Here is an 11,176-nt window from a genome sequence, read left to right as displayed (position 1 = left end):
TTCTCCAATCGAAACAAAGATTTCGTTGACCTTCGAATACAACCCAAAATGTCCATCATTACTGATGGCAGTGCCCAAAGTCTGTTAAAAATACATCCCTGCCCTGTAGGCTTTTACAGAACGCTAGTTTATATACTGTAATACAACAGTGTATTTTATATGCCTGTACCACTCTTATTCCCTTCGACCAGTGTAAGTTATAAGACATGGCTTAGTTTGCACTGATTTGTCTTTCAAATGTTAAACTTTTAGGCCCCTGTTATAAATTGTGTTTTCGTAGAGCAACGATCATTGCCATAGTTCCTTATTTTCAAGTTGCTTCTATTTTGCTTTTCTATATCTAATATTCATGACCACTAGAGGGCAGCCATAACAACACAGTTGCATCTGCTTCAGGTTATGTGTGTTGCACCCACAGATATAGAACGCTTCTATTTCTATGGTTGCACCGACGGACCAGGGATGATTTGCAACTGTTGTACCTGTGCACCACTCTATTTGTGGACATTATTTTAAGGGATCAGTTGATCAAATTGTTCCTATACATCAACAAGTTTCAACTAACAGTGCATTATGCATAAAAACAATGAAGAAAACAAATTAAGCCACAAATATATAATTTATTGTCTTCATTAAACAACAAATGTTAATCAAAAAGTGTTTAACACAAGAAAAAATTACATGTTGACCAACCGTGGTAACCAAAACAATCAGTTCTTCACAAATGTTACAGATAAAATGACACCCTAAATTCACCTTGCAAGTTCAAAGCATCAAGCAAACATTCACCTACCCCACATGGGTAAATCAACTGTTGTTTTTGTCACATGTTCGATACCCAGGCCATTCAAAGGTAGCACGGTTGCTATCTGTGTTCAGCTATTACATTAGAATGGTACCCAGACTAATTCAAAGGGTGCCTTTCAGCGGGCCACATTCTATGCACTGTTGGAACAGGCTACCGCATAACTATTGCATAGCTGTTCTCACAAGGATCAATTACCATCTCTGAACAAAACAAAAGGAAATTAAGATAGTGTCCAAACTCATTGATTCTCTTATTCTGTATTTTGTGTATGGCTTTAGCAACAAGAATTCCCCTCCTCGGCGGCAGCCTCATCTTTCCCCCCGGGCCAAAGGGGTGCACTGTTTATCTTGTTGCCCACTTTAGCAGCCTCACTCTGAACACCATCACTTCCAACACGCTTCTGTATTTCAGAGGCCATGGTTAAAAATGATTTCTCTACATTATCAGCATTCTTCGCACTGGTCTCCAGGAATGGAATCTTTAGGGATGAAGCAAATTCCTGAAGCATTCGTACCAAGAAAAAGAGAGCGCAGAATTTTGACATTTATCACAACACACTGGAACAAAAGCACAATACCGTGTGATTAGCATGTCTATGATTGACAGTAATTTGTAGTTAATGAGGAATCTATTCTGCATTGGTGACACAAGCATTTTATGAATGAGAACAGACACTTACTTGACCAGTGGCAGAGTCCACTACCTTTTTAGAGACCAAGTCACACTTGTTTCCCACAAGCAACTTGGAGACATTTTCACACGCATAGCGGTCAATCTCCTCCAACCACTGCTTCACGTTGTTAAAGGACTCCTGGCAAAATGGTTGAAATCTTGTACATATAGTTTTATCTCTAACTCTGGTACATTGCGATGCAATAGATGGTCAATCTAGCGACAAAGTGTTCAAATACATTGTATTACCTGATCAGTGACATCATACACAATGATGATCCCATGTGCTCCTCTGTAGTAGCTGGATGTGATGGTCCGGAACCTCTCTTGTCCGGCTGTGTCCCACTAGGAGAGATAGATCAAACAGTTTGAATTTACAAACAATCCTTACCACATCCCCATCACCAAAATGTACAACTGGGGCTATGGAGAGTTTGTCTTGTAAATATGTACTTACAATTTGTAGTTTGACAGTCTTCTGTTCCATTTCAATGGTTCTGATCTTAAAGTCGACCCCGATTGTGCTGATGTAGCTCTCTGTGTAGGTGTCATCCTGAGTAGAGACCACCGAGCAGTTGTATTATTTACAATGGGAGAATGGGCTGAATAAACCTTCAAACAGTGGTTAATTACTGGGTTGGATGACATTTTGCAGTGTCCTTTCCACAAAGGAAATGGCCTTCGCTTTCTGTTTACACTAGACTCATTGCTATATGGAACAACACCAAAGATTGTGTGTATTCTATTTTAACACAATGCCTACCGCAAACCGCAAGAGCAGGCAAGACTTGCCGACACCAGAGTCTCCTATAAGAAGCAGCTTGAATAGGTAGTCACTGAGGAAGACATTACATTATTATTTAGGATTAAAAAAAATAAACACACCATTGATAAACCTAACATGCACTATGGTTATTGCATACAAAGCAACAAAAGAAAAACCATTGGCCTAAAACTGGGAAAATGTGTCCCAAGTTCAGAGCATTTTATTCTCCCACAAACGTAAAGGGGCCTTTAACTGTAGCTACAATGTTATCCAAGACAATAGCCTACCTAAACATGACACCACATCCTGCTTCGACAACCGTACAAATAATGCTAAAATACCATTGTCAGTCACAACTCATAACTACTTACTATTCAGGATTCATGGCCAGATATCTGGATCCAGAGGGCAGAACGTAAAAGAAAAGGAATACAACTGTGAACAGAACGTGTGTTATCTTTGGCTTTTCACAGATGCATTGTGTTTCCGTCCTTCAGAGGGCAAACAGCACCAGCACCTTGTATGATGAGCCGGGAGTCCTATCATTTATTAAAGCCTAAGATCATGTTTCAATGTGGTCAGTACCTGAGTCTTAAAGCTGTAGCCTGGTTAAGCTTCAGAAATGACTGCTAACAGATACCATACATTCATGTGCCACCTCCAGGAACAAATAAGTTAAAAACAGGTTGTTTTATTCTCAAGATTTGGTTGAAGGAGTCACACATTACATGTTACAGTACAGTAGTCGAGTATGTTTTAAAAATCATTCAGTCTGGAAAAACCAAAAGTTAATTGAAGTTCAGTGAAAAAGGTTACTTTTTCATAAAAACACATTTCTTCAGCATTGACAAAATATAACTCAAAACTTTTCTAAAAAGTTTGACACTCATAATTTAAACTCAATACAAAATGAAAATACATTAAATTGAAGTGCAAATGCTACAAATATGGCCAGTTTCTATTTAGTCGTCTTGTAGTAGTAGTGGGATTTATTGCCCGTTTGAAAACCAAACCACCTAACTTTTGGATTGTAATGACAGAGGTTGGCAGATCAAAACTCACTCATACTTTCCACATGTACGTGCTGCTTTTTTTATTAGTCATCTAATTAATTTGACCCAAATTAATCTATAAATGTGGCTGGTTATGCTTGGAATGTGTGTGGATGACCGGTCATTGCATACTTGTTAGAGGAAGCCTGCAAATGAGGCTATGTAAAACAAAATAGGAGCAGATCAACGGTTCGCGTACACTCGAAAAGCGTTTTTAGAGTATTGCACAAGTTTTTCTCTGACAAACATACTTGCAATGTCCAGTCTTGTTTCATTCAGTAAAAAAAAAAAAAAAAAAAAAAAAATAAAAAAGATTGACCATAATTCTGGAACCATGACACGTGGATGCATTGCTCTTTATCATCAAAAGTAACAATAAACCAGTCACTGGTTAGAAAGCTCATCTCCAGTATATAAAGATATTCATAATTTTATTTGGGCTTCCTGCTATTCAGTACTCTCTATACTAGTGGCAGCATACTCATTCTCAAGGTGAATCAGCAAATAGTATTAATGACATGATCTCAGTCCACGGGCAAGCACTTCACAGGTAGGGTCCGTGTGTGTGTTGTGTTCTGTAGGTGAACTGGGAGTTAAGGCGGTGGGTGGCCGTTGACCTTGTCCCGCAGGAGAGCCAGGGCATTGGTGGAGAAGTCTCGCAGGACGCTAACAGTCTCTCGCTGCATCTGCAGGGAATCGCGTACAAACTCCTGCTGCGACTCCACCAGCTGCTGCACGGACTGGGCCAGGGCCCCCAGAGACCCCGACACGGCCCCTAGCAGGGCAGTAGTGGCCTGCTGCTCCTTGAGACTGAGGGAGGCACTGTGGGCTAGCTGCTTCCGGATTGCCCCCTGCCCCATGACTGACCCTGTAGAGGTGGAAGAGGAGAGAGGAGCAGGGAGAAAGGAAGAGGAGGGAGCTGGGTGGGAGGACGAGGAGGTAGCCATGGAGGAAGACACAGCGGTGGAAGAGGCAGCGAATCTGGAGTAGGTGCGACGAGGCTCAGCAGGGGGGCGGAAGGAGCCCATGTGCCGCGGCTCCTCTTCTAGGTCCTCAAATCCCAGACTGTCGTCTATGGGCAATACACAAACACGATGTGAATACACACACAATTCATAGATGCACAAGTACACGGAAACCTAGGTGCAACAACTTTTACCAACAACAAAGTGAGAGAGAAAGAGTTACCTTCATCGACTGGTTTCATGAATGAAAAATCATGAGACGACAGAGAAGGATCCCCTAAAAGGACAATAAAAAAATTGGAGAAAGAAGATAATAATAATCAATACAACATGTGAATAGAGTGTGTTGAATGCATGAGTGTTGGGGAGAAAGAGCTCATGAGAAACATTGTTCTGAATACAGGAAAGACTCACGGCCAAATGGCATCTGAGAGAACATGCCAATATCTTTATCCGGAGTTGAGAAAGGAGACATAGACGAGCCCATCACGTGAGGGCTGGTGACAGGCATAGCCATGTGATGAAGACCAGCCATACCATTAGAGGTGCCAGAGGAGCGAGTCGACATCTCTGACATGTCACCAAAGTCATTCTCCTCAGGTTCATCATTCATACTGCCCATGGTGGCCTTGTTCGGAGGGGACATGGATAGTATCTCGTGCACCATTTTCTCCACCGGCGACAGGTTCTGGGAGATACGGACACCGTTAGGCCCTCGCATGGCCACCATCCTACGCTTGGCATCACACTTTAGGTCCGCCCACTTCTTGACGATCTCCATGACCTCCCGTTGGCACTCGCTAATTTTGTTGATGCGAATCGCGATGTCCGCCCATGTTCGCTTCCTCAGGTCTGACGAGGCGCCTTGGTTGAACTTGCCTGTGGTGGGTGACAAAGGCAGATAACAGCACACCAAGGAATAAAAGGCATGCAGAGAACAAGAGAAACAAATGCAAAGCAAACATATGTCTATTTTGAGTGCTTCATGCTGATCATGACCAAAGGCTTCACACATTACCATGCATAAACTTCGTAAATGTATCAAATTCATGTCATTTGTGCCCACAGTACAGACTGAGTGGAGGTACTTACTTACGAGGATGTGCCTGTTTCTTTTGACTTCAGTCAGCAGCAGATGGACTTCATCGAAGGTGAAGCGTGACTTCCTTTTCTTCATGGGCAAGTTGCCCCCAAGTTCCTCTATTTCGCTATAGGTGAATTTAAAATTCATGTTGCACTCCTAACAGCCCTTGGCCTGTCCTGTTTACACACCCAAGAGATAACCACCTATACCTGAGAGGGCACCACCCCTGGCACTGCCAGCCTGCAGGAGAGAACAAAATGTAAAACACACCACTGATAGGAATCCCTGTGTAAAACAAATATATTATTGTTATAAGAGACTATGTAGCTCAGTTCGTAGAGCATGGTGCTTGCAACGCCAGGGTAGTGGGTTTGATTACCGGGAAAATGCCTGCGTACAAATGTATGCACACGTCTAAGTTGCTATGGATAAAAGCGTCTGCTAAATGGCATATATTATTTATAATTATGCATATATTATAGAATAAAGAAAAGAGTGCATTGAATTTATAAAATGTTTGGGTAAGATTTTGTTCTGTGGGAAAATAATATGCCGTAATCAATGGGTAGACCAGGGATCCATCCATCCCTAAGTGTGCCTAAAACATGACTTCTGTAATGCATCAACTTCTTTATTAAAAAATTGTAGGCTAGGCATACATTCCAGTAGTCAGGACACCATTACTATTGCCAATAATACCTGACAATTGACATAATAGTTAGTTGTAAAAAATAAAACTCTGCATGGGAATTAAATGTGGGTACGTCTTTAAATTAACCATTCGTATAATTAGCAGCTTCAATCTTACACTCTCTTGCTAGGCCAATGAGCATTATGCTTCCTGGTTCTTTGTTGAGCCCCCCTTGTGTACTCTACGCTGAATGTAGCCAACTACACTATTTTGCGGTACTTCGAAGGCCAGTGTTTTCAACCACGGTAAACGCACATCCTGCCATGCAACGAAGGGGACAAAATACCAATTTGAAAACGAACAGAGTTCTTTACAAATTTGTTGTGGATAAATTGATAAGCCAATAGCGAGCTTTTCCTACGCATTCTGCCTAGCTAGCTACCATTTTGAAGGAACGTTAGCTAATGTCGGTCGCTAGCGAGCTAACGCTAGCTAGCTAACGTAGGTCGTCCGCGTTTTTTGCAGATTGTTTATAGATATAGAAACTTTAACTAGCTTAGTAATTAATCACATTGACAAAAGAGTTAGCAACAACAAATGTGAAGTTGTGATTCATTGGATATAGCAGGAATTACCAATAGAGTGACGAATGTTTTTTTTTCTCCTCTTGCAGTGCAGCTTCATAAACTTCGCACAGACGACGAGAAGAACGCTGAGTTGCGCAGACTCTGATCGCGCATTTTCCATGACCTACAGGCGGCCACGAGCGCAACATTACGAAATCTTACCAGAATAGGAATTTGGTATGATGCCAGGAATGGCCACATTACAGTTCAACGTGCATCAATCACTGCTACTATTGTTACATAATAACGTACAGTCATTGATTTAACGAGTACACACCCTGTGGTGACATTCCTCAACCAAATCATGTTGCTACTAAAACATATGACGGCCTTAAATACTAGGCTACCGAATTGTAAGAATATAGCTTACACGAGCAGAAATCGGTCGCTAATCAATCTAAAACAAAGTAGGCTCAATGTCAATAATCCTACCTTTTCTTGGCTACAAGAGACATGCCACGTTACTTTTGTAGTGACATTGACAACATATATAAATAAGTAAGTTAAACGACCACGAAGGGACTCGAACCCTCAATCTTCTGATTCGAAGTCAGACGCCTTATCCATTAGGCCACGCGGTCTACGAAAAAGACCACAATCACTTGCAATTTAAGGCTAGCTATGGAGCAGAACCTACCAATATTAGCATAAAGAATCATGCATATTTTAAATGTGACATTAATTTAATAATTTATATACAGAATTACAATATCTGTCCATATGTATCTTGTATACAAAATTATATTAATTATTCAGTTTGAAGTTTGCAAATTAACACCACAACATCAGAGGGATATAATAAGGGGAGGATGTGGGTCTAGCCTACTAGATGTTATGACAATTAGGAAATTGTGTAATGGAAACCAAGTTTGACAACAGCTATATTGAAATGCTAGTATAGTCTTAACGAAAACTCAAACATGTCAATTGCTAGATACATTTAGATGTAAGTCCAGTTCACAATATCAACACAACCTACATGGGAGAATGCAGTCTGCCATTATTAAGCAACTGTTGAGTTAAATAAATAAAAACTGAAAACTGAGCTATAAAGTGCATAAAAAAAAAACTATTGTCATCATTGACAGATAAACTTCATTAAAGTGTTAAAAGCAAAGCAGACAGAGAATGTTGATTTCTTCCCAATTTCTTAAATCTGCCTGGTGACCACAAATATGTAAACATTTCATGGTATGGTCTACACCTGTTGTATTCAGCGCATGTGAAGATAACATTTGATTTGATTTCAACAAGCATAGGAACCCAATTACACTGATGCTTCCTGCTGCATCGAAAGGGGACTATGGAGCCAGATTCCTGCCAAAAGGTTGAATGTACACTACCATTCGAAAGTTTGGGGTCACTTAGAAATGTCCTTGTTTTTGAAAGAAAAGCACATTTTTTGTCCATTTAAAATAACATCAAATTGATCAGAAATACAGTGTAGACATTGTTAATGTTGTAAATGACTATTGTAGCTGGAAACGGCTGATTTGAAAATATTTTTTGGTTTGTTGAATATCTACATAGGTGTACAGAGACCCATTATCAGCAACCATCACTCCTGTGTTCCAAAGGCACGTTGTGATAGCTAATCCAAGTTTATCATCTTAAAAGGCTAATTGATCATTAGAAAACTATTTTGCAATTATGTTAGCACAGCTGAAAACTGTTGTTCTGATTAAAGAAGCAATAAAACTGTCTGCCTTTAGACTAGTTGATTATCTGGAGCATCAGTATTTGTGGGTTGGATTACAGGCTCAAAATGTCCAGAAACAAAGACTTTCTTCTGAAACTCGTCAGTCTATTCTTGTTCTGTAGATTGCTTAGGGCTATCAAGATAAAGGTAAACTGTGTAGGCAAGGAGATTGAATCTAAAACAAGTGTACTTATCTTGGTGTGTCTCTAGATCAATCCCTTTCTGGAGACCCGATTGCTGCCAAAATTCTTTCTAAAATGGCAAACAAATGTATATTTTTTATATCGTAACACTAGATATTTTAACATCAAAGTGAAGAAAATGCTTGTCTCAACCTTGATTCCATGTCATTTTGATTATGTTTACTTTGCTTGGTATAGTGTGCTATCAAAAAAGCTGAAAAGGAGAATGCAGGTCATGCAAAATAATGTTATCAGGTATATGCTGAATGTCCCCCCAGGACCACATAGGGGTTTCTGGAGTTCCGGGAGGTGGGCTCGTTGCCTTTGGAGTCCAGAGTGGACCAACTTAAACTTAATCATATGTTTGACATCTTAAATGATCGTGCCCCAGGTTATATGAAAAACCACATTGATATGGTCTATAACCAACACAGTTACAATACTAGAGCTAATGTTATGTCTTGTAAAATCAGTACTGCGTAAGAGTAAACAGTACTGCGAGGAGCAAATTTTTCTATCCAGGCATTTGTCTATGGAATAGCTTCCCCCTGGAGATCAAGCAAAGAAAAAGTAGAAATTGCTTTAAAAAGCAGGCAAAGGTTTTAATTTGTTCAAGGTTGTCTTAAGTAAAAGAAACCACTCCACTTCCCCTTGTGACCCCTACTGCTGGTCAGGTGTATGGATTTGAAGGATCGGTATGATGTGCAATGGATAAATTGTTTTAATGCAAAATAAATATGGTTGATTTTTAAGGTAAGGGGAAAAGTGCAGTGAATAGGGCCATTTTTTAGGATGTCAAAATAAATGAATGTATTTATGGTTGTTTGTAATTTTGTCTTGCCTTTTAATCATTATATGTGCTATTGTTTTTACCATCGAGGACCACTTTGGAAACAAGTGTTTTAATTCATACTTTCAAGTGATATCCTTTGTGTCCACATCGTACATTTTGTTGTATATGTCTGTTACCCAAAGTAAATTAAATTCAATACCAGTAGATGACGTAGAATAGGCTTGGGCTTCCAGGAAATGACTTGTGTGAGAATGATAGACACAGAAGAGCCTTGTCTAGAATAACCACCTGAGCTGCAAAATAGAAAGTAAATGTGATTTAGGCCTATTCCGCTATCTAAATATGCCATGTTGTGTGTTATTTAATGGCCATATAATTGCATAATTTATTTTTATAGCTGTGTCGGGCTATTGTGGTGGTCATGTAACCTAATGAATCAAACTTTTTCCAGTATTTGGGAGCACTGACTGTAGGTCTTATATTAGGCTGTTGTATTAGTGAATTCACTCTGTATTTAGGCTTGTTATAGCCATTTGCATTGCACAACCCCATCACGCAGAGGCTATATCCATATCAATAAATGAGAAAACGAAATATTGATTAAGTCTTGGCTATAACCTGTCCTGATTGAAATAGCCAAGGGGTCCCAAATGGTCAAGACTATCTAAAGCCTATTCTTATTGACAGATCTGTTTTCCCTATCAGCCACTGCACGTGCTCCTTCAACTATTTTAAAATGTATTTAGAGGCCTGCGAGCTAGGGTTTCTTTTTATTAAGGGGAGCCCTATACTAAAAACAGTTATAAAATGCAAGTTTTTATTTTAATTGAATTTAATCTTTATTTAACTAGGCAAGTCAGTTAAGAACAAATTCTTATTTACAATGACGGCCTACCAAAAGGCCTCCTGCAGAGGCGGGGCTGAGATAAACAATTTTTTATTAAATAAACATTTTGGACAAAACACACATCATGACAAGAGAGACACAGCAACACTACATAAAGAGACCTACAGTAAGACAACATAGCATGGCAGCTACACATGACAACACAGCATAGTAGCAATACAACATGACAACAACATGGTAGCAACACAACATGGCAGCAGCACAAAACATGGTAGCAGCACAAAACATGGTATTAACACTATTGGACAAAAACAACAGCACAAAGGGCAAGAAGGTAGACAACAATACATCACGCGAAGCAGCCACGACTGTCAGTAAGAGTGTCCATGATTGAGTCTTTGAATGAAGAGATTGAGATAAAACTGTCCAGTTTGAATGATTTTTGCAGCTCGTTCCGGTCACTAGCTGCAGCGAACTGAAAATAGGAGCGACCCAGGGATGTGTGTGCTTTGGAGACCTTTACCAGAATGTGACTGGCAGAACGGGTGTTGTATGTGGAGGATGAGGGCTGCAGTAGGTATCTCAGATAGGGGGGAGTGAGGCCTGAGAGGGTTTTATAAATAAGCATCAACCAGTGGGTCTTGCGACAAGTATACAGAGATGACCAGTTTACAGAGGAGTATAGAGTGCAGTGATGTGTCCTATAAGGAGCATTGGTGGCAAATCTGACGGCCTATTGATAAAGAACATTTAGCCTGCTAGAGAGCACCCTATCTATTAATGACATCTCCATAATCTAGCATGGGTAGGATGGTCATCTGAATCAGAGTTAGTTTGGTAACCAAGTCTAGATTTAACCTTAGCCTGCAGCTTTGATATGTGCTGAGAGAATGACACTGTACAGTCTAGCCATACTCCCAAGTACTTGTATGAGGTGACTACATCAAGCTCTAAACCCTTAGAGGTAGTAACCACACTTGTGGGGAGAGGGGCATTCTTCTTTCTGAATCACATTACCTTTGTTCAGAACAAGGTTAAGGGTAGAGAACGC

At 40.1% G+C, this 11,176-nt stretch overlaps 2 protein-coding genes, 1 long non-coding RNA gene and 1 other non-coding gene across 4 annotated transcripts; 1 reads left to right on the top strand and 3 right to left on the bottom strand.

Moving 5' to 3' along the window:
• Positions 1-600: 600 nt before the first annotated feature.
• LOC106580762 (ras-related protein Rab-1A) lies at positions 601-2,778 on the bottom strand. The gene is made up of 6 exons (XM_014162147.3): positions 2,618-2,778; positions 2,244-2,316; positions 1,938-2,033; positions 1,730-1,825; positions 1,488-1,619; positions 601-1,307 (listed from the first exon to the last, which is right to left on the bottom strand). Exons 1-6 carry the CDS (start codon positions 2,629-2,631, stop codon positions 1,083-1,085), a joined length of 636 nt encoding a protein of 211 aa, XP_014017622.1. The 5' UTR covers positions 2,632-2,778; the 3' UTR covers positions 601-1,082.
• Positions 2,779-2,917: 139 nt separating this feature from the next.
• On the bottom strand, positions 2,918-6,747 carry LOC106580761 (uncharacterized). The gene is made up of 5 exons (XM_014162146.3): positions 6,614-6,747; positions 5,356-5,587; positions 4,678-5,142; positions 4,487-4,540; positions 2,918-4,370 (listed from the first exon to the last, which is right to left on the bottom strand). The coding sequence occupies exons 2-5, from the start codon at positions 5,492-5,494 to the stop codon at positions 3,892-3,894; spliced, it is 1,137 nt and encodes a 378-aa protein (XP_014017621.1). The 5' UTR covers positions 5,495-5,587; positions 6,614-6,747; the 3' UTR covers positions 2,918-3,891.
• LOC123729269 (uncharacterized) lies at positions 6,195-9,878 on the top strand. Its single transcript, XR_006760964.2, has 2 exons — positions 6,195-6,283; positions 6,652-9,878. It is a non-coding gene; the product is annotated as an uncharacterized LOC123729269 (long non-coding RNA).
• On the bottom strand, positions 7,113-7,185 carry trnar-ucg (transfer RNA arginine (anticodon UCG)). The gene has a single exon. It is a non-coding gene; the product is annotated as a tRNA-Arg (tRNA).
• Positions 9,879-11,176: the final 1,298 nt, after the last annotated feature.

The sequence above is a fragment of the Salmo salar genome, chromosome 20 (genome assembly GCF_965601325.2).
Source record: "Salmo salar chromosome 20, fSalSal1, whole genome shotgun sequence".
NCBI lineage: Eukaryota > Metazoa > Chordata > Actinopteri > Salmoniformes > Salmonidae > Salmo > Salmo salar.
The sequence above is the reverse complement of the archived record's forward strand: the minus strand, read 5'-3'. Positions and strand labels throughout refer to the sequence as shown.

What these genes read in the sequence shown, in the direction of transcription:
- LOC106580762 (XM_014162147.3), bottom strand. An exon ending in GCCTGCTCTTGCGGTTTGCG is followed by an intron (nt 2,034 to 2,243) that starts GTAGGCATTGTG and finishes GTCTCTACTCAG; the next exon opens with GATGACACCTACACAGAGAG. An exon ending in TGTATGATGTCACTGATCAG is followed by an intron (nt 1,620 to 1,729) that starts GTAATACAATGT and finishes CCATTTTGCCAG; the next exon opens with GAGTCCTTTAACAACGTGAA.
- LOC106580761 (XM_014162146.3), bottom strand. Translation starts at nt 5,494, where the DNA reads ATGAATTTTAAATTCACCTATAGCGAAATAGAGGAACTTGGGGGCAAC. An exon ending in AAACAGGCACATCCTCGTAA is followed by an intron (nt 5,143 to 5,355) that starts GTAAGTACCTCC and finishes CACCCACCACAG; the next exon opens with GCAAGTTCAACCAAGGCGCC. An exon ending in CATGAAACCAGTCGATGAAG is followed by an intron (nt 4,371 to 4,486) that starts GTAACTCTTTCT and finishes TATTGCCCATAG; the next exon opens with ACGACAGTCTGGGATTTGAG.